General features: G+C 35.2%; 1 protein-coding gene and 1 pseudogene across 1 annotated transcript; both read left to right on the top strand.

The window, feature by feature from the left end:
* Positions 1 to 2,688: 2,688 nt before the first annotated feature.
* On the top strand, positions 2,689 to 9,546 carry LOC147544322 (early-responsive to dehydration stress protein (ERD4)). Its single transcript, XM_086632762.1, has 11 exons — positions 2,689 to 3,319; positions 4,343 to 4,495; positions 4,622 to 4,757; positions 5,089 to 5,190; positions 5,324 to 5,443; positions 5,555 to 5,635; positions 6,260 to 6,600; positions 6,763 to 7,008; positions 7,750 to 8,074; positions 8,682 to 8,915; positions 9,205 to 9,546. Exons 1-11 carry the CDS (start codon positions 3,000 to 3,002, stop codon positions 9,466 to 9,468), a joined length of 2,322 nt encoding a protein of 773 aa, XP_086488888.1. The 5' UTR covers positions 2,689 to 2,999; the 3' UTR covers positions 9,469 to 9,546.
* An 8,163-nt stretch (positions 9,547 to 17,709) lies between these two features.
* LOC147544321 (uncharacterized) lies at positions 17,710 to 19,968 on the top strand (annotated as a pseudogene).
* The last annotated feature ends 3,932 nt before the right edge of the window (positions 19,969 to 23,900 follow it).

Here is a 23,900-nt window from a genome sequence, read left to right as displayed (position 1 = left end):
CTTAAATATCTGTTTAAACTTTTTGAAATGGTAATATTGGAACGAGGAGAATATTTATTTCTCTTTTTGTTCAATCTCTTTGGAAGGGTAAGATTGAAACTTTTATTCTCTATACTTGAGAGATACACTTGTTAACACCAACCAAATTGGACTTGTATATCCCATAATTTAAAAATCAATCTGGTCTCTCGTTACTTCAAATTGCAACTATTGTAAATGTAAAAATCGAAAAAAAAATCCCTTTAAAATCCTAAGTTTTACATTTGAGTGATTTAAAAGTTGATGCTTTGGAAAGTACTGCTATATGGTTGAGGGGAATACAAAATTGGTGAAAAACTCAATTTTGAGTCCGTGGGAATACAAGACTTGATCAATCAAATTTGAACCAATGACTTGTGACAACACAAAACTTTGTCTTATTTTCACCGCCTCCGACCACCACTTTTGATGATACAAAAAATTGTCATCATATGATTAAGGTCAACGAGTCAAGAAAAGACGGAAAGCTTACGGGTCAAGCTGTGTCAAGTCAACAGAGAGGTTCAATCCGAAGAAGGCTAACACTCAAGCCCAGAACTGGGGGGTCTGTATTGATGTCCTAGGTGTCTTAAGTCCCGCCCTAACTCAAATACAACTACGTGCCCAATGCTTACTAACTCAATCCCAAATGTATCAAAAGATCCAGTCGGTGAGGATCTTAAGTATTTAACTAACTTTGGCTTCAAGAATCTTTCAAAAAGGAAACATCTGCTAAAGGATATATAAACTCGGAAACATATTTATCAAGGATCCTAAAATAGAGAAACTCCTAAATATCAAAAATACGGGATAACTCCAAAGAAAAACCCTAATATCTTCAGACTACGAACAGTCAGGCAAAGCAACCTATAAAAAGTCATCAACTTGCCTCGAATAAGGTACGAACTCTACGGTTCATTCAATACTCAATTCTTTTAACTGCAAGAGCAATCTGACTGTCTTGAGTGTCAGAGTTGTTTCCAAGCTCCTTGTAGGTCCCTCTCCCCAGGTTCAGAGGAGCGGGAGCAGGATTGATCGTTGCGCGATCCAGCATCACGGTCTCATATTTCCGACTGATTACATTGATAATTTTTTACATCAACAACTTCCACCTCCACCTACCACCACCACCTCCATCTCCTTTATCTCTTTCTACCTTCCCTCACTCATCCTCATCCCCCTATCTTTTTTCTCTCTCTATCTCTTCTCTTTTTGTATTTGTTTTGGCGAAGGAGAGGGCCCCCTTTGCCGGAACCTTTCCTTTGGATCTGAAACTCCCAAATCTAGACGAAGGGTTCCGGGAAAGAGGTCCTCATGTCCGCCATAACAGAGAGAGAGAAAAAAAAAAGAGATAGAAACCCCAGACCATGATCTGGGTCCGGCGAGAGGAAACCCCCTTCGCCGGAGTTTAGAGAGATAGGAGAGAATTTTTTTTAAAAAAAATCAGAGAGAAAAAAAAATTGAAGGTCGCCGGCCGGCGACCCCTGCCGGAGAAGATGATGATGTGTCGTGCTAAGATGATGTGGTAGAGATAGAAAATGAGATGGAGGAGAGAGAATAACAAAATGTTAAAGATAACGGAAAAAGTAGGCCATACGGAAATTATTGCTAAAGTACGGGGCCAGGTAGGAACTGGTCACAAAGTGGGAGGCCATTTGAAAAATAACCCTTCTTTAATTTTTTTTGTAGACTTATATCAAATTTAAATATTTGTAACCACTAATTCAATTAAAAATTAAATTTCCGCCCATACATTACACATATAATTTGGAATTAAGAACCTCTTTTGGAAACACATTAGAATTAAAAAATCAGGGCTACCTAACCCGGCGAGATGAGTTTCTTGTGAGGAAAAAAATTTAAAGATGACACACACCCCAATCCCTGCCAACTTTACTCAAAAGTCAAAAGTAATAAACAAACATTAAAAAAGAGAGTGATGGTCAGGGCATCTATCCACATTTGGTTGGAACATGAAAACAGGGTCAATCAAATTGGACCTCAGTTATGGCAACATGACTTTGGGACTCAAAATTAATATGTTTGTCTTTTATGTCTTCAACTTTCACTTTTATTTTCATACCTCTATACTTCGTCCACCATCACCATCTCCATCTCCTCCCAAACTCTCTCCCATTCTTGCACTATTTTGGCAAAAATAACTCTTTCTTTCGCGGTAACAATAAAATGAGTAAGTGTTTGCAAGAGAGACGAAACTCTTTTTTTTTTTTTGTTGAACTAAGAGAGACGAAACTCAAAGAGAAAAAACAAATAATAATAGTAGCGGAAATGTCAGATAACTCAGCAATTTCAACTCACTTAGTTGACAAGTACAACTGAACCACAATTTAAAAAAGAAAATGAAACTGAGATAAAATTTAGACCGTTCATTTTGTCGTCCAATTGTACTTGTCAACCAAGTGGGTTGAAACTACTAGGTTATCTAACATTTCCGTAGTAGTAGTGATCGGAGGTAGGAGTGGTGCCACTGGTACGGATGAAGAGATGATAGGATAAGAAAACCAACATGTTAATCTCCAGTCTTAAAATAATTAGGGTTAAATAAAATTGACCCTCCTTTCATCCAAAAAAATAAAAATAAAATAAAATTGACCCCAAGTATTCACTCTCCCAACACAAAAATGAATACCCCAAAGCACTAGCCAAAGTGAACTATTACTACCTTCTTTATCTATCCTCATCTTTCTCTCTCTCTAAAAAAAACAGCAAATTTCTATATCTCTTTTCCCTCTCTGGAAAAAGCAAGTTGTCAAAAAGCCATCTCACACCTCACTATCTGTAATATTCTTTCCCTCTTCAAGTTTCCAATTTTATTATTCTTCTTTTTTCATCTTGGTAGATTTTAATAATAATACTTTTATCCGTTTCATCTTCAACTTTCCTTCTCTCTCACTTCTCATAACAAAGTTTACAACTTTCTCTCTCTCTTCTTTCTCACTCAAAACTTTTTTCTTTCTCCAATGGCTTCTCTTTCTGATATAGGAGTTTCAGCTTTCATTAACATTATAAGTGCTTTCGTTTTCTTACTAGCTTTTGCTCTACTAAGAATTCAACCTATCAATGACAGAGTTTATTTCCCAAAATGGTATATTTCTGGAACAAGAACAAGTCCTAGACATTCTTCTCGTGGAAGTTTTGTGGGGAAATTCGTTAACCTCAATTTTAAAACTTATCTTACTTTTCTTAATTGGATGCCTCAAGCACTTCGAATGTCTGAATCTGAGATTATCAATCATGCTGGACTTGATTCAGCTGTTTTTCTTAGAATTTACCTTCTTGGGTAAGTTGAATTTTTCAGTTCTAGTTTCTTTTTCCTCCTTAATCTAGGGTTTGACATGGGTAAGCTCTGTTTCAGAGTAATCTTTAGTGGGTCATATAGTTGATTTTGCAACTTGAAGTTCAATTATAGCTTAGACTGATTTTGGATCTATGATTAATGCAAACTTATGATTTTCCAATTTTGTCAACTCTAATGTTTTTCCTTTGGGTGTCTTTTGGTTTGAGTTTGAGGGTTTTGTTATAGGGGGGGTACTTCAAGTGAAATGCACAAAAGCTTGTATTAGAATTGCTCAATTGTGCTATAGCTTTGTGAATTGCTCTTGTGGTTTCAATACTGTACTTGTTAAAAGTTTTCGAATTTTTTTGAAAGGAAAGTGTATTTAAATGTTAGAGAATATTTGATGTAACCCAACTAGTTGAAAACTGATTCTTGTAGCTATTAGTGATTTTCCTCCTTGTGACAGTGACATTAGTTGCTTTAGGGTAAATCTATATGCAATTTGTGTTCCTAGGTAATCAATTTTAATATGTGTATTCTAATTCATGAGGTTGTGAATTTTTTTTTTGTGGAGAAAATTCTTGAACCTTTGATTTTTCCATGTGGTTGATAATTTTCTAGCAGATGTAAACAAAAAGTTTTGTGGACCAATTTTCTCCAAAAATAGGGCAAATCAGACACAATTTTCCCATGAATTTTCTTTTCTCTTTATTGGAGAATCTTTTCTCCTTGCAAATCGCGATCAAACATCGCCTTAGGCATGAAAAGATTTTCTGTACTGGAATAGCCCGACTAATTTTTGAAATTTCAATGGGTATATATGTATGTCTCACTTTTATCACGAGAGGCATGCTTTTAGCCCTCTGGTTCACATCTTGTGTATGAAAAATTCTTAGTTTGTTCTTCGGGATACTCATGTCAATCTTCTAGTTCCTAACTAGCATTGCCCCAATAACACTATCCTAAACTCTTGTCAAACAATTTGGGTTGACTTTTAATCTTGTTCATTGTTGGTTTCTGTGACAGCTTGAAGATATTTGTACCAATAACAGCTCTTGCAATCTTAGTTCTTATCCCAATTAACGTATCAGGTGGAACACTATTTTTCCTAAAGAAAGATTTAGTTGTCAGTGACATTGATAAGCTGTCAATATCGAATGTCAGTCCCAAATCCGAAAAGTAAGTCTGCAATCTCCATTGATAGATAATTGACGATTACTTATGTCTTTAATGATCATAGCTACTATCTTCTCTATTTTCTTGAGTATTTTCTTTCTAAGAGAAATCCTATTGGGTCGACGTCAGGTTTTGGGCTCACATAGGAATGGCATATTTGTTTACGATATGGATATGCTATGTACTCTACAAGGAATATGATCGAGTTGCATTTATGAGGTTGCATTTTTTGGCCTCACAAAATCGACGTGTAGATCAGTTTACGGTGAGTATTTAGTAATTGATTGATAAACTATGGCTCTCAATAGTTCATGCTACTTGCTTAACAAATGAATGCTCCTACCTTAATGCTCTAAACATCTTTACGTGGAGTTCCATGAAATAGTACATAACTCCCTCTTTCCGAAGTTAAAATACTTCAAATTCGATTTGAGAGTTATACCTATTACTCGATTTTCAACTATTCGAGAGTAAGTATTTGATCAAACATTGACATTTTAATATTCAGTCACTTGTAAAACAATAAAACCGAGATCTTGTTACATAGTTAACTATTTTTCTTTATTAGGTCACACATCGAATCTAATATTTTGCAGGTTGTGGTTAGAAATATACCTCATGTCTCGGGCCATTCAATATCAGAAGGTGTGGATCATTTCTTCCAAAACAACCATCCAGACCACTATCTTGGTCACCAGGTATTAACAGTTCATATTGTTTATACTGCTCAGCAGTCTCTATTCATCTAGATCCATCTAACAATAAATTCTTATAAAAAATTTCGAACATTTCTCATCGCTATTTTTACGTAGTAATTTTTTTTCCATTCAGGCGGTTTATAATGCAAATAGTTTTGCTAAACTTGTAAGGCGAAGGGACAGAGTCCAAAATTGGCTGGACTATAACCAGATCAAGTATGAAAAACATCCTGATAATAGACCAACTAGAAAGGTAGGCGATCTGATTGCTGCAAGCATTCAATAGTGGTAACATTCTACACACAATTTAGATAACGAAGTAGAAGTCAGTTGACAATTAACTTCTTATCTTTTATTGTCTCAGAAAGGATTTCTTGGGCTTTGGGGTGAAAGAGTAGATGCTATCGAATTCTACAAACATCAAATAAAAGAGCTTGAGAAAGCGGTATGTATTGAACCCTCTTGGTAGACGTTACCCTAGCTGAAATTACAAAAGATAAGTATATCATATTAAAATGGCATCCCAGTTACGCACAAAGATACGGTAATCTCCTTGAATCTGGTGACCCACAGATACATAGTTTAATTACTAATTTAATTTCTTATTCTGATGTTTCTCGCCGTCCAATTTTTCTTTTGATGCTTTTTGTCATGTTTTCGTATTGATTGACGTGGCCATGGTACTAAATTTCGATAAAATATCATAACCTTGAGCCAGATATTGGACTAAACCTACAGGAAATTCCACTCACAATTTCCCCTTCAATATATCTCGGTCCAAATAAAGGAATATTTTGAACACTTTCCTCTTGGTAAATGCTTTACTGGTCCTAAAACATTCGAACAATTTCCAAGTTCAACACTGTACACGTTTTTTTAGTAATACAATACTATTAATGTGTCCCTGGTTATTTGATTATCACCGAGTTTTCATTTCAGATTATTAACCAAACAAACCTTATTCAACGACACATATTCTATTTACCTTATGACTTGAACAATCTATTTGGATGTTTTTCTTTAGTGAGATATTAAAATAAATATCATATACTCTTCCTTTGTATACCAGATGGTCTCTGAGCGACAAAGGATACTGAAGGATCCAAAATCTATTCTGCCAGTTGCTTTTGTCTCATTTGATTCACGTTGGGGCGCTGCTGTATGTGCACAAACACAACAAAGTAAAAATCCAACGTGGTGGTTAACCTATTGGGCCCCTGAACCCCGTGACATCTACTGGCAGAATCTGGCTATACCGTTTGTTTCTTTAAGCATCCGAAAGCTCATAATATCTGTCTCGGTCTTCGCTTTGGTGTTCTTTTACATGATACCAATTGCTTTCGTACAATCACTTGCAAATCTTGAGGGCCTCGAAAAGGTTGCTCCTTTCCTGAGGCCAGTGATAGAAATGTACGTATCTCTTATCAATTCTTTCTTCATAACAAGTTCCGCTTATGAATTTCATTTTCAGTAGTTAAAATTTGCAGAAACTCCGATTGATAGTTTTGGAATTTACATCTCTCCCTTTTGGGTTGTTCTTAAAGTTGACTTTTGGACATGTATATGTTGCAGGCCAGTGATCAAGTCATTTCTCCAAGGTTTCCTTCCCGGTTTAGCTCTTAAAATCTTCATGTACATTCTTCCGTCAGTTCTGATGCTTATGTCGAAAGTTGAGGGGCATTTGTCGATATCCGCACTTGAAAGAAAGACATCTGCTAAATATTACTACTTTATGCTGGTGAATGTGTTCTTAGGGAGTATTGTGACTGGAACAGCTTTCGAGCAACTCTATTCTTTCCTTCATCAATCACCATCAGAGTAACCTTCTACCCTCTAGTTGACCTGAACTTTTTTGCTATTAACAATTAATATTGCAAGGTTGTAGTCTCTTTGGCGTAATACTTTCATGTTGAAACAGTCAACCTTTTTACTATAAATTTTGCCATAAATTACATACATCTTTGAAGAAAACAAACAAATAGACAGCTTGAACAAGGGCTATCAAGTTTCAAGAGTCAACGGATATGCAAAAAACCGAAAGTTGTTCGGATTCGTTTCTGCTTAGTGGAAAATTATCAAAAAATTTGGATATAGGTTCGAATTTGAATATTATTATCGTATATAGTCCTTATATGACAGTATTAATCATTTCTCCCAATCAATTTTACTTTTTAAATGAATATATTTATTTATTTGTAATATCACAGCCTTAGATTAGTTCCATTAATCTGACACAGAGATTACATTAGTTTATGAACAAAAGAATATGTTTTGATGAGTTTTCTCGACCAGAGATAAGATATTTTCGGATATGCGGAAGCTTATCGGATTCACATTCAGATAAGAGAATTCTATATCCGTCAGGATATCGGTATTGATTTGGATATCAAGTAACTTATCACATTCAAATTCATATATTGTCCGATCCTCCTACCTAAGCCCATAGTCTAACATTTTCACCTATAGCTCAAACTTCAGAGTTTTTACTTAATTACCTTTTTGTTCTTGCTATATAAAGCACATTTACTGGATCTTGATGATGTCTTTTCTTTGTCATAGAATCCCGAGAACTATTGGAGTTTCAATACCAATGAAGGCTACTTTCTTTATTACATATATAATGATCGATGGGTGGGCAGGCATTGCAAGTGAGATTCTCCGACTGAAACCGCTCGTAATTTTTCACTTGAAAAACATGTTTGTGGTAAAAACAGAAAGAGACAGAGAAAGGGCAATGAACCCTGGAAGTGTGACGTTACCAGAGACTCTTCCAGCACTTCAACTGTACTTCCTTCTCGGGATTGTTTATGCTGTGATCACACCAATCCTTCTCCCTTTTATACTTGTCTTCTTCGGCTTCGCTTACCTAGTTTACCGTCATCAGGTTTGTAAAATCATCGTTTTAAAGTTTGTTACTTCTTTATCTTGTTAGTTAGGGAAACTTATTAATGTAATAAGTCATGGTTAGTCAAAGCTGGCCAATTTTAAAATTGCAAGATATAGTGGCTTCCTCATGGAGTTATCCTTGTTTAATATGAGTCCGCTGGTTAAGTCGACCTGTAAACCACTGGACTGCTGAGTGAACCGAGTTGAATCGAAATCTAAGATGAATGATGTTGGGGAACAATCCCACATCATCGTCTTTTAATCGAAACTCTCAAATATATGTATATCCACTGGGCCAAACTAAACTCAAATTCTAGCTTGAGATTGAGGGTTGCAGAGGTTTATACTGAACTGCATGGCCATTCTCAAATGATGTGGGATTATTCCTCAAAAAATGATTAATGAACTAGATTCTACGCTCTAACCGTGCATTTCCTTTTCGTTTCATGGTTTTCATTTAAAACTTGGAAACCTATCGGCTGGTTTTGCAGCAGGCTACTTTTTGCATCTCTTGTATGAAATGTGGGACATCCCTCTATAGCACAATTTATTTGAATTTAATCTTTCTCGAATGAGAGGATTGTTCACTCTCTCTTATCATGCAGATAATTAATGTTTACAACCAAGAGTACGAAAGTGTTGCTGCATTCTGGCCACAGGTTCACAGCCGCATAATTGCAAGCCTGTTGATATCTCACATTCTTCTGTTCGGTCTTCTTGGTACGAAGAAAGCTGCTCATTCTACTCCTCTACTCGTCGTATTACCCGTTCTTACAATTTGGTTCCACAAGTACTGCAAGAGTCGCTTTGAACCTGCTTTCCGAAAGTACCCGCTAGAGGTAAGTTCCATATTCGACACACACACACACACACATATATATATATATATATATGTGGTTGTGTGTGTCAGTGACTATCAATAACATAAAGTTATAACTGGAAAAACTGGTTGCTATGTCCACTGGCAAAAAGGAAAACTTGAATTTTGAAATAACATAGAAATATCAACAATGATAGATTATTACCGAAAGATGACTGTTATTTCCGTTGTAATTGTTGTTCTTTTGATACTAAACATTGGGATTCAGGGAGACCCAACTCATACTTGTGATACTCAAAATCTTGCAGGAAGCAATGGGGAAGGACATAATTGAGAAAGCTGCAGAACCGAACTTGAATTTAAGAGCTTACTTAGCTGATGCCTACTTGCACCCAATTTTTCGATCGTTTGAGGAAGTGGAGTTGACTGAGGTACGAGTAGACAAGCATGAAACTAAGATGAGTACTTCCTCGACGACATATGAAACAGGTAGTATCCCTTCGCTACATTTTCCTCCTACTTATGTGTATAATCAGTATGAGTTTGAATCTAGAATGAGAACTGACTGGTAAGTAGTCTAACTTGTAAGAATGTAAGTGTAGTTGCTGCTTTGTGAATTGTGAGTGTTTTTTATTATATTTTTACAAAAATTAACTTCTCTCTCTCTCTCACTACCATTGTCACCACCACTCTTTCCTCGTCTCTTTGTTTACTCTATCTCATCATGATCTTCATCACCACCACCACCACACTTCGCCGATCACTACGGTTACCACCATCTCTATCTTCTCTTTCCCTCCTTCCCTTTCCTCATCTCTCTCTCTCATACTCCTAGTCGAGGGTAATTGTCTACCTCAGCCTATGGTTTCTGTCTTAAAATCCTCGCCTATGGTTTCTCCGTTTATAATTCTCGTCGACGGTTTCTTTGTGTAAAATTACATCTGACGAGTTTAGTCTTCCTGGCAGATCCTCACAAGGAGTTTCATAGAGAAAACCTCAGGGAGGATTTCCCTCAACTATGGATATGAAAGAGAAAATAGATGTTTCAGTCTTTGAGAGAGAGAGAGAGAGAGAGACTAGCTGGCGACACCATTGCCAGCTAGTATCTGAATTGAGTTTTTTGTTGAATATGTGGTGGATCACAAATATGTTTCTTTTTTTGTTGAAATGTAATTCATGCATTCATATAACAAGGATATTACATAATTAAATGCACAAAAACATTACATAAATGAAGAAGCAAAAAAAAAAAAAATTTTGCAGCAACACGCTTACTCCATTTTGGATATAACTGGTGAAGAAGGCTCCCTGTGAAAGAAAGAGACTTGAAAGTTTACCGGACCACAACACTGTGGAAAAAGACAATACCCATATCTCCTAAAGAGACAAAAGTAAGCCACAAGGTGAAACCAAAAGGTTCCAGGTTACCCATCACTAATCTCTAAAAAGAGAGGGTAGGTCCTCTGAAATCTTAATACTTTGATTGAGAAGAGACATCAATTACAAGTACTGAGTTAGGGCAGCAAAGGATGAAAATCAATTACACACAAAGGGCGGAGTGGGGGCCGGTCAGAGTGAAGGAAAGTTTCAGCGAGTCTAAGGATGACGACATCCCATCACACCCTGGGGATGAGAAAACAAAAAGAACTTGGAGAAGGAAGATGTTGTATGAATACGAGGGGCAGGGAAGATATCTCTGAGACTCTGACCAGAAACTTGATTTCTTCCTCGGTCGAAGCGTACATGAGTGCAAGAAAGATGGGCTCAATAGGGGCCAAGAAAACCAACGTAGAACCTCGGGACAACCACGTGGGTTCACGCTAGTCCATATGCGAGTAATGTTAGAGTTCGACCAACAGAAAGTCGTAAACTCGTTCAAACTACCGATGAACTAGCGCGTAGTGGATAGAGACATTTGTGGACATTGGACATAATGACATGTATGCCTCATTCGTGTACACATATAACTTATTTTATGGGTTTTTCTATTGGCCATTTGATAAGGTGGCCAATACGCGGACAACCGCTTTTCTTATATGGACAACTATTTTCGGGCCCGATGCGAGTCAACTATACTTGACTTAGTTGACTTTGATTTAATAAGGGGACAACTCCATAAAGTCTTAAATACTAATAATTAGTAACTTGTGGACTACTAACAAAAATAATATTTAAAGATTGAAAACCTAAACTGTCTTCTTCTTCATCTTCTTCCTTCTTCTTAGTCTTATTCTTCTTTCTTCACTTCTACTAAAAGTAAATTGTAGTTTCTACCATTTTTTTATCAAACCCTAGATGGATGAAGAAGACAAAATCTCTTCTTAGTCTTATTCTTCTTTCTTCACTTCTACTAAAAGTAAATTGTAGTTTCTACCATTTTTTTTTATCAAACCCTTGATGGATGAAGAAGACAAAATCCCTCAATCTGCACTTGAAGAAGTTTTTCCGGACGTTTCTATAATAGGCATTAATGAAATTGATGAGGTAAAACAGAACATAACTTGCGACGAAAATCTGGCAAAATCGGACAATTTTTCAAATTTTTGTAGCAACTTAGCTTCTGTTATGCCACATTTTCGCAGATTTTCTACGAAAATATGGCATAACAGAAGCTAAGTTGCGACGAAAATCTGGCAAGTTTTCTGATTATGCCAGATTTTCGTCTCAAGTAATGTTCTGTTATGCCATATATTTGCACAACCCCAATTACCAGATTCATCTTCCTCTTCACCATCGTTTTCAGAGTCGGAACCAACAGATCCATCTTCGTCTTCCACTTCTTCTATGATTTTCTCTCCCATCAGTACCATCTTCTTCTTCATGGTTGGTTTTAGAGTTTTACGGTTCTAACCTTTATCTTTGGGAAGATTCTATAACAACTCCATTGCCTTTGTTTGATGCTATAACCACCAATATTGCTTCTCCAAGGAATTTCTCTCTCTAGAAATTTGGGTGATGATGAAGAACAAGTAATAGAAGAGATGATGACTAACTAACCTAGGGTTTATGGAGAAAGAGGGAGGTCATCAAATAATACATCTGATTCTAAGAGGACTTGAGTGAAAATAATAGAGAGTTGTCCCCTTAGAAATTGATGTCCATATAAAAATTTAATTTTTTTGCGTTGTCCACATAAGATAGTTGTCCATATAAGAAAAACGGTTGTCCGCGTATTGGCCACCTTTGATAAAAGTGCTTTTTAATGATCCATTTGATTTGTTTGGTATGTTTTGTGAGAAGTGTTTTTAATATCTTAAAAAGCTACAGCGTTGCGTTTGGTAATAAATGTACTTTTCATATCGTGTGGGGGCAAAACCTACAAGGACTCGGAAACTTCTTTAACGCTCAAGTTAGTAAAGGATTCTTTAAAGAGTTGTTTCGGAAACCGAAGTTGGGGATTAAACCTTAGATTTATTGGTTTTGTTATGCTTACCAAGTTTAGGGCACCTGTTGCTTTATATAGGCTCGTTTAGCCGACCGTTGATAGCGGTCGTGATGAGGCAACTTAGATCCACCATCTAAGAATGAAACTCAGAGACAAAATGTTCCAGAGACATTTCAAGACATTTCGGGACATTTGTCCGTAGACAAAATGTCTTTATGGACATTTCAGGACATTTGATTCATAGACAAAATGTCTTAGAGACATTTCAAGACATTTGGTTCATGGACAAAATGTCTTGGGGACATTTCAACATATTGAATCCATGGACAAAATGTGTAGTGGATATTATTATTATTATTATTATTATTATTATTATTATTATTATTATTATCTCATCATTGAAGGATAATTGATAGACATTTATTATTTTAATATTATCATTATTGTCAAACCATATGAAATAATATATTTGTACTCATGTTTCAATAATATATTTTTCGACTTTTGTGGACATCTGTGGATATCTGAGGACATTGATGGCAGTTGGTAGACATTTATTATTTTAATGTAATCATTATTGTCTAATCATACGAAATAAATTTGCCCTACTACTTTGAAAATATATTTTTCGACTTTCGTAGACATCCGTGAATATCTGTGGACATTGATAGATATTTAGTTGATATTTATTATTTTTAATATTATTACTGTCTTACCATATGAAATAAAAAAAATTAATTAATATTTCCAAATATATATTTTTCGACTTTCGTAGACATCTGTAGATATCTGTGGACATTGATGGACAATTGGTAAATATTTATTATTTAATATAGTTAAATATTAATATAATAATATAATATAATATAATATAATATAATATAATATAATATAATATAATATAATATAATATAATATAATATAATATAATATAATATAATATAATGTAATAATAATACAATAATATAGTAATATAATAATAAGATAATAAGATAATATTATAATAATATGATTTGATAATAATAATTATTTTTATTACCTTCCTTACTCAAATATATAATAATAATAATAATAATAATAATGATAATAATACAATAATGTAGTAATATAATAATAAGATAATATTATTATAATATGATTTGGTAATAATAATTATTTTTATTATCTTCCTTACTCAAATGTCCCCAAGTGTCTTCCATATTTTGAGAGACATTTTCTCTCCAAAAGCTCTCCAAATTTACACTAAAATGTCTCCAAATGTCCCCAAAAACAATTTGTCTTGAAATGTCCCTAATTTCGTGTCCCGAACGAATAACACAGACATTTGGAGACATTTGAAATGTCTCCGACCAATAACACGGACATTTGGGGACATTTGGAGACATTTGAAATGTCCCCAACCAATAACACAGACATTTGGGGACATTTCAAATGTCCCCAACCAATAACACGGACATTGGGGGACATGAAAATGTCCCCCAATGTCCCCAACCACTACCCCCCCCCCCCTACAATTTCGTAGTCGTGAGATGTTAAATTTTCTTGTTTGGGTTTATCCCCCATATTTGATAGATCTTATTGCCGATCTTGTAGATTTCAGGAGGAGTTCCCATTTGATTTTTCAGTTCCAAGTCGTTTACATTCTTGATATGTTTTCCACCTCGAATCTTGGACTAAATTCAGGCTTCTGGAAATATTAGGGATGCTTCTACCCCATCCCCCCCTCCCGTGTTTTGGGATTTAGGTATCGACCTCACTTCCACAGACCTCCTTTACTTCTCCAAAATCCAAGACATACCCTAGGATACTCGTATCGATTCCCAATTCTGAGCTTGAGTGGCATAGCTCTCTCAAATTCACCTCTCTAGTGACATGGCACGGGTTGACCTGCTACGTTCTTATTATTTTCTTGACTTATTGATCTATTAACTAATGACCAATATTAGGATCATCTCGTTCAAACCGGAGACCGACTTTTACTGGAGCCCCACCTAGAATTTGTAAAAGAACCTTCTTTGGTAATGAAGCATTAATGACTACTTCCACTTTTACACGACCAAACTCTGCACATTTGCATCCTTTCTTTTCTGTTCCTGGTGTAAAATTGCCTAATTTTGTGTTAAGAGATTTACTATTTTAGAGCATCTCCAATGCAAGACTCAAGAAAAAATCTAAAAAAATACTATGTGTCATGAGTGAAAAATGAATCTCGAAATGGTCTCATTCTTATTTGGCCATTTAGAGCCACTCTACTGGAAAACCTTGTCCAATGCAACACTCAAGAGAAACTCTAAAAACCTATATTTTGGTATAAAACCAATTGATTTGCTTATGTGGCACTTAGAGATCCTCAAGAGGACACTCTAAATTTAGAGTTTGAATGTTGCATTGGAGACGCTCTTAGCATTGAAGTAGTAAATCGGAAGGTCGTGAAATTGAATGAAGAACCAGGTTTTGTCAAAATTGTACTAAAAGAATAGTTTATCTGCAACACACTGTTCAACCAGGAAGATATCTTCCTTTATAATCCACGGGGAACGGTTTACAACCATATCCACTTTTTTTATTGTCCCAACTTTGCCATGAAGGTGTTATACGTAACTTCATTAAGAGTGTATGGGTGTGTTAGAGCATCTCCAATGGGACACTCTAACAAACACTCTGAAGTCCTAGTTGTAAGGTGTCAATGAAGATTCTCTTTCTTAAGTGTCAATATAGAGACACTCTAATGTTTATTTGTCTCCAATAGTGATCTCTAAAATACCTCTACTTAGTGCACATGTCACACTTCAATTCAATAGATAAAAAATAGTAAAAAAGCAAGGGGTTTATATTGGTTAGAATTTTAAAGTGGCACTTAGAGAGTCTTAAGGAGACACTCCAATTTTAGAGTGTCTCTCTTGAGAGTCTCTATTAATAAATGTTATACATCATCATAGAGAGTATAGTAGAGTGTTCCATTCGAGAAGGTTTTTTTAACAAATCTCTATAAATCCTTTAGAGTTTGAGTGTCTCATTGGAGATGCTCTTAGATTCATACTCCCCTTAATTTTTGTTGTAGTAAATTCACCTTAAATTGTTTGTAACTAAACATTTTCACCATATAACAATGCCTGACATATTTTCCTTCACTCTCCTTGAATGTGGTTTGGGCGATGAGTGGCTCCGGATCACTAGTCGAGAATGGAGCATTTTGTTGCAACATATCGTTTTCTGTAATCATCTTCAAAAAAACTCAATGCAAAACAGGCCTTGTGGACCAAAAATAGGTCCTATAAACCAACAGTAACCGAAAACACCACATGTAGAGTTAGTTTCTAGCAGTAACCACCTATTGAGGAATCTCTAATTGCACCTAACTACTTTTGCCATCCCAGAGAAACTATAGTCACTTTTTTTTCAATTCTCTTTAAAAATGTTTCAACTAGAATTTGACATATAAGATTAATAAACATTTTCTGAGTTTTGCATTAGAGATTCTATTACAAAGAGAAATTTCTATCGATATCCTGGGAAAAAAGTACCAAGGTTGGGGCATTACCAGGGAGGAAGGGAAAGGAAAAGGTAGAGGGAAAGGGAGGGGAAAAATGTATAGTCGAATGTGGTCCAAATGGAATTGTGTGCAAGTAGAGTAAGTTAGAGAATTTGGACCAGATACCCGAGTTCGCCGGCGATCGAGTCGGGCAAGGCCGGACCGACTGATGAGGCCCTAGTGGGTGGTCACAAACAAAAGGGGCCTACCCGAAGGTCCGCTTGAGTCTGCCCACTTAAGAGATTGTAGGGCCAGACAAGGGCTCTATTGATTCTGAAAGTAAAAACAAAATGGCTAAATGCAAATTATGCGGAGAGATAAAGGATCCTAAGTCTGATAATGAGACAACACATTTTTCACAAGCATAATTGCAAGTGTGCCGAAAGTCATAAGGTTGAATTGAAATAGTCCACGTTGTCTTCTAACCAGACATGCCTTATGACTACTTTTAATTTTACTCAGTCTCGAGGTTGAGACAACGTGATTAGGAGGACCATCATGGATGAACTTCCATTCTCATTTGTTGAAGATCGATATTTGTGAAATACTCCCTCCGTCTCATATTAAGAGTCTCACTTCCTTTTGGAGACGTTTCATATTAAGAGTTTCACTTCTTTTTTATCATATAAAACCCATCTACTTTCCCACAATACCCTTATCTTGGGTCAACTATAATTTGTTGGAATTAGTACTCGCAATAAAAGCATTTTGATGTTTAGTGAGGTGGAAAGATGAGACTCTCTTAAATTTAAGATTTTTTTCTACAATAAATAAGGGTACAAATGGAAGAACAAAATATATGAAAAAAAAGTTGGAGTTCCAAAGTAGGACTCTTAATATGAGACAAAGGGATTATACTATTAATGATAGTTTTCATCATGCGTGTACGAGGTTTTCTCGTGGCACACTTAGAAACTAATTACAATTCATTTTTTAAAGAAGAAAATGAAGGTTTGAAAAGTTTGTTGAGGCCTCTTCTGTCCGGATCTCCTTGATTTCTAACCTATGCTTTAAAAAGCGGCGCCTAGTCGCCAGCTAGGCGCCGCTTACACGGTAATCGGCAGCAAGCCGATCGACTAGGACTCGGAGTCCTAGTCGAATTCAGAAGCCGAGTTAGCCGGCGCCTGGAAGCCGACTAGGGCCGAGTCGGCTAGGCGCCGACTAACTCGGCCAGAACAGCAGGTCGATTTTTTTTTTAAAAACCCAACTTAAACCTAAGCTTTTCACTTGGGTTTAGTTTCTTACCTAAACCAGCCGCCCCCCTCTCTCTCTCTCTACTACTTCTTGCAAAGATTTGAAACTTTTACAAAGATTTTAAGATCCACAACCTCCATCCAAGTAAGTTTCTCTCTCTAGAACTAGTTTTTCTTCTTTTTCTCTCTCTAAACAACTTAATACTTGTTTTTCATCTTTAGTTCTCTATTTTTTTTTGCTCTCTATCATATATAATTAGTTGTGTTGTGTATCTAATGGTTGAATCATGTTTATAAATGATATAATATAGGTTTATAGGTTGATTTTGCTCTCTAACTTTTATAGTTAGTTGATATTCTTGATAGGGTTTAGGGTTTATGGACTAATTTTGTTCTCTAACTTCTATATTTGATATAATATATGTTTATGGGTTGAATTGCTCTCTAACTTCTATAGTTAGTTGATATTCTTTATAATGTTTATGGTTTATGAACTAATTTTGCTCTCTAACTTCTATAATTAGTTGATTTTCTTTGTAGGTTTGTATTTCTAATGTATAAATCATGTCTATAATTGATATAGTATAAGTTTATGGACTAATTTTGTTCTCTAACTAGTAACTTCTATAATTGGTTGATATTCTTTATTGTTTTGCTCTCTTTGTTCTTTTTGTTATTTAGGTATTTTTCATAGTTTTCATCGATGGATTCTATTGGTTCTGGTGCTTCGAGTGCTCCTGCTTTGGTAAGGAAATCGGGAGATATGGCATGGGAATGGGGAGAATGTCGGGATGCTAATAATTTGAATTTAGTTTGGTGCAAACTATGTAACAAGAAGATGTCCGGAGGCATTTATAGATTGAAAGAGCATCTTGCTCATAGAAAAGGGAATGTGAAGGGATGTGGCAAGGTTACTGAAGAGATAAAGAAAGAAATTCAAAACGCCATGACTGAGGTAACAAAGAAAAGATTGGAGAAGGCTAGAGTTAGTAGTATAATTCAAGATCATGATCTTTTGGTAAGTGGCGATATTGAAGAAGAAGACATTGAGTGTCAAGAGATTGAAGATGAAAGAACTAAATCTAAGCAACCTGAGGTAGTTGGTGGTTCTAGTGGAAGAAGTTTGAAGCGATCAAGTAATGTTAGAGGTCCTTTGGATACTGTCTTTAGTCCGGACTACAAAAAAATGAAGCAAAATACATTGGAGCAGAATAATCCGATTAAAATTGGATTAAAGCACCGAGCTTGGAAGGATTATGCTCGTTGGGCAATCGAGAAAGGATTACCTTTCAATGCTTGTGAAGGTGAAAGTTTCTAAAGATTTTTAAATTTTGTTGGTGAGTATGGAAGAGGGTTGCCAGCACCATCTCCCTACCATGTGAGAACAACCTTGTTTAAGGAGATTTTGAAGGAAACAGATGGCTTCATTGAATCCTTTCGACCACACTGGAAGTCTTATGGATGTTCTATAATGTCTGATTTTTGGACTGATGGAAAAGGAAGATGCTTGATTAACTTCTTAGTTAGTTGTGAGCAAGGAACAATTTTTCTAAAGTCTATCGATGCATCTGAATACATTAAGGATGCAAATCTCATTGTAGGCATGATCAGTGAAGTTATTGAAGATGTAGGCGAGGAGAATGTTGTTTAGGTATATATGTTAATTTTCATTTAAATTTTTGCATTCTCCTTACATCAATTACTAAACTAATTACTTTTTTTTTTGTTATGTAGTTTATTACCGACAACGGTTCAAATTTTAAGGCTGCAGGCAAGATCTTAATGGAACAACATCCTAATATGTTTTGGACTCCTTGTGCGGCACATTGTGTCAACTTAATGTTGCAAGATATTGGTGATAAATTGCCGAAGATCAAGAGTGTTTTAAGTTAGTCTAAAGCCGTTACAACGTACATCTATAACCATGGTAGAGTTTTAAACTTGATGAGGAGGTTTACTGGTGGGAAAGAGTTGCACCGATCTTGCGTGACTAGATTTGCTACTGCTTTCTACACAATCAAAAGTATTCATAAGAACAGGGGTCATTTACAAATGTTGTTTGTGTCAGATCAATGGAGACAATCCGATTTTGCTAAAAAGGCTGATGGTAATAGATGTGCAATGATAGTGGCTAAAAATAGCTTTTGGGATAATGTGCAGTTCGCGTGTCAAGTGTTGGCTCCACTAGTTGATGTGGTAAGATTGGTGGACACTGAAGAGAAACCAAGTATGGGATACATATATGAAGCAATGGTTATAGCCAAGGACCAAATTAAGAAGAACCTTGGCAGTGACAACATGACACGAGCGAAAGTTTGGGAAATTATTGATAACCGATGGACGGATCAATTTCATCATCCTTTACATGCAGCTGGTTATTATTTGAATCCCTCGATTTACTACGGAAAGGGTTGGGAAGTGGTTGAGACTGATGCGGTTACGAATCAAGTTTTTCTTGCAATGAGTAAATTGGTGTCTGATGAGCATGCTTTGGAGGAAATGAATAGTGAGATGTTTCAATATAGGAGTGCCACTGGATCGTTGGGACATGAGTTTGCGAGGAAAGGAATCAACAAATATTTACCGCGTAAGTTTTTTTAAAATGTTACATTTATTCACTTTTGTGGCGATCTTATGGTTGTTTTCTTTTTTGACGAAATGTAGATAAATGGTGGACACAATATGGAAAGGGACTACCTTACCTTCAAGCATTTGCTAAAAGAGTTTTAAGTCAGACATGTAGTGCTTCACCATGTGAGCGCAATTGGAGTGCATTTGATCATGTAAGTTACACTTTAATCCATCTTATTTTTACCCATTAAGTAATAAGTTAAATACTTCTTTAATTATACTTGTGTCTTTTATTTTTTTTCAGGTGCATTCAAAGAAGAGGAATTGCTTGATGCAAAGTAAATTGAATGATGTTGTCTACATCCAATACAATATGAAGTTGAAGATTTGAAATATAGCTAGAAACAATGTGTGTGGACCGACAAGAGATGATTCAATTGATCCAATTATTTTGAGGGAGGTAGAAGAAAATGATGAATGAATTATTCCAACTGATGAAGAACTACAAGATTTCGTCAATAGGGGTGATGATCTTAGATGGGAAGATGTTCGGGAGGCGCAAGGAGTTACGAGTGTTGAGCGACGAAGAACGAGAAGTCAAATGGCTTCTAGTTCTTCAACTACTCCTACATCACGTCCTCCGATGGAACTTGTTGATGAAGATAGCGATGCTGATGTTGAAGTGGATGGGTCGCACTTTGCAACTTTAGATTGAGTTATTTAGCGTCGTTTTCTTTTGCTTTCATTCGGCATTATGATGAATTCTGACTATGGATTGTATGACTATGAATATGAACTACTTTTATTAGATTTATTTGAAATTTGATTTTTAACTATCATATTAGTATTTCGCTTTAAATTACTTTCGTCGAGAATTATGTTTGTATATGTTTGAGTTTTTCAGGAACAAACATTTCTACCGGTTGGGAATTTTGCGGGAATTCCAAACTATAGTAAAGGTAAACACATACTCTCTTTATTTTCTGTATTTACATTACAATATTACACATGTAGAAGTCTCTTTATGTATGTATAATATCATATAATTTTATATGTAATTATATATATATATATATATATATATATATATATATATATAAATTAAGTTAACCGATTAAATCCGACTGGTCCCGTTGTAGTCCCGACTAGTCGCTAGGCCCGGGTCTGCCGACTAGTCCCGATTTCCGATTTTTCGAGCTTAGTTTCTAACCTTTGGAAGTCGAATTAGAAATTGTACTACATGTCTATTACTGACCATTTTATTTTTTCCAAGTGGAATTTTTAAAATAAGATACTTGTGTACACTTTAATGGATAAAACATATGATGGGGATAACATTTCTCAACTTTTGCTTGAGAAGTTAGCTTCTATTTGGAGAAAACAGATACTCCCACCGTCCCGAATTAAGAGTCCAACTTTGAAAATGTAACTTTTTTCACAATTTTTACTTTCCCATTTTCCCCCATATTAATTTTTATTATGTTGTTGGAATTCAAAAGAACTTGTAGTAGCCCTATATATAAGATTACCATAATCACAAACTATTCTTATCTCTCTTTAAAAGATTACTAAAATACGAATTATTTTAATTAGGTAATAAATAAATTATATATTATCAACATGGGTATAATTGGAAAAACTAGGAATTTAATATGATAAAAGAAGAATGAGACTCTTAATTGGGGACAGACGGAAAAGGAATACGAGACTCTTAAATTGGGACGGAGGGAGTAAGCTGTTTTGTCTTTCATTGGATAATGCAAGTTGAAACTATGTTTCTATTACGAATATAAAAAGTTTTTTTCCCCTATTCACCTCTTCATTGTGACTTGTTTCATGTTCATGGTGACTTGTTTCATGTATACGAGCGTAAGTAATAAAATCTGGTAAGACCGAGGTCGATCTACAGAGACTTAGTCAAACTTATTCTGAAACAGAACGAGAACAATTTTTCTTCAAAAGTGGTTTTGGTGATGAAACAGTAAGGTACTCAAATAAAATAATGGAGACAAATAACAATGGCAAAAGTAAAGCAATGGGACTAAAAGAATCTGATCTAATAATGATGGATCAAATCGGAAGCATAAACAATGAAAACTATATCATCGACAAGATCGAACTCATTTACCACATTATGGATACTAACTATTGCCTGTCAACCAACAAGCATCAATCATAAAAGAATCTATTCTAATCATGATAGATCAAGTCTCGAAGCATAAACAATGAAAGAAAATCACTATAATCATGATAAGAGATTAAACACGATATTATGATGAAAAAAACGATATGTAGTAAACATGATCAAGGTTTCATCTAAACCCTAGATAGGAGTTCAAGCTACTCGTGGCAAAAAAAAATATCATCATAGGTAATCCTATTACAAGATCAAAGATAAGAATAATAAAGTAGATCACCAAATTAAAAGAGATTTCTTAATGATGTTTCAAATGGCTCCTCAATGATGATGCTGAATAATGATGGATGTTGATGTTGGCCAAGACTCTCACAAAAGTATCTTCACCAAGACTCTCTCTATATAAGCTTTTTCTCTCTCTTTAACCTCTGAAATTTCTTTAACAGTAAAGAAAAGGAGAAGGAAGAAGTAGCTCTCTGTTTCTTTACTTTTTTCTCTGTAATCTCCTCTATGATGATGTTGAATAATGATGGATGTTCTCTATTGTTTAAAAGAGTAAGAAGGAAACAAACAATGGAATTTAAAAGAGGAGAAAGACTAAGAATTCGAAGAATTAATTTTGTATTGTTCCCTGTAATAGCAAATAAAGAATATATTATTGTATTAGGAAATATCTCTAGATATTCTTGTATCCATACATATCATTCATGTAACAATACTTAGAAGATTGTGTATACTCTAATTAGGGCATTAAGATTATTGTAAATAGTATTGTAATCTCATTAATAAATATATTTTTCTTCATTCAATCATTAGCAGAGCTGCTCTAGTTGCGCCTTCTTCTTCTCTCTTTTTTTCACTTTGCAAGTCCGTCTAAAATCAGTTTTTTATCAGTCAACAATTTATTTATATTTATTTTGTTGAAAAGATTGTCTACCAACAAGTCTTTCATTTTTTAAAAACATAATCTTCATACTACAACTTTCATTCAACATTTATCTTAATGGAAGCACCTAAGATTACTTCACTAGCAGTCAATACAATGGGGAATGCTATCTCAATTATATTGCACAGTGATAACTATTTATCATGGAAGAGTTTATTCTTACCTGTGCTAAAGAAGTACCAAGTTAGTGACACTATTGATGCAACAAGGCCTCGTCCTCCTCAATTTGTTGATGAGGAAAAGAGACAAGTCAATATCATTAACCCTGAATATATTGACTTGGTTGAGGAAGATCAAACTCTCCTCATGTGGTTGAATTCAAATTTATCAAGTTCAGTAATACCTTATGTTATCGGAACTACATCATCAAGAGAACTTTGGTTACGTCTAGAAGAAAAAATTTCAGCAGCTTTGACTGCACATGTTATACAAATTCAAGAGAAATTAGGAGAGTGTAAGAAAGAAAACTCCTCAATAACTGAATTTTTATCAAAAAAAAAAAAAAATATACAGATATTCTAGCGAAAGCCAGGAGTCTAACATCAACCAATGAAGCAAGTGTTAGTATTCTTCAAGGTTTACCATCTAAGTACGACTCATTTTCTACTGCAATTCGTGTCCGTAATCCACCAGTAATTATTACTAAACTCCATAATCTTCTCATCAGTGAGGGAATTACCATCTCAAAGAAAACAATGCTTCCCCTATCACTGCACTAAACTCTCAGGTTTTCCTAGATACTTCTAAACCCAGACACAATTTGAGTAATCCCAATCATAATGAAAGTAATTATTATTAAACTCCATAATCTTCTCATGTGAGGGAATTACCATCTCAAAGAAAACAATGCTTCCCCTATCACTGCACTAAACTCTCAGGTTTTCCTAGATACTTCTAAACCCAGACACAAAATAGAGGTAGTGGTTCTCAACATAGAGGTCATGGTCGTACTTCTCGCCATTATCAAACTAATGGAAATCACAACCTACTTAACAGTAGAGCCTCTAGAAAATTTCGGAATTGTCCCTCTTTCTCTTTTAATTGTGAACGACCTCAATGTCAAATTTGTCACAAGTTTGGTCATGTTGCCTTTGAATGTTACCATAGAATTAACTTTTCTTATCGGGGACGTGTTCCGCCAACTAATATTGCTGTTGTGTTAGCCTCTACCAATATCCTTCGTCACAATCCTTGGTTTGTAGACACTAGAGCCTCGAATCATGTGACCCCTGATCTTTCT

The sequence above is a fragment of the Eschscholzia californica genome, unplaced genomic scaffold (assembly GCF_041429995.1).
Source record: "Eschscholzia californica isolate CP2 unplaced genomic scaffold, dmEscCali1.0.p SCAF_4, whole genome shotgun sequence".
In the NCBI taxonomy this organism is placed as follows: domain Eukaryota; kingdom Viridiplantae; phylum Streptophyta; class Magnoliopsida; order Ranunculales; family Papaveraceae; genus Eschscholzia; species Eschscholzia californica.
The sequence above is the reverse complement of the archived record's forward strand: the minus strand, read 5'-3'. Positions and strand labels throughout refer to the sequence as shown.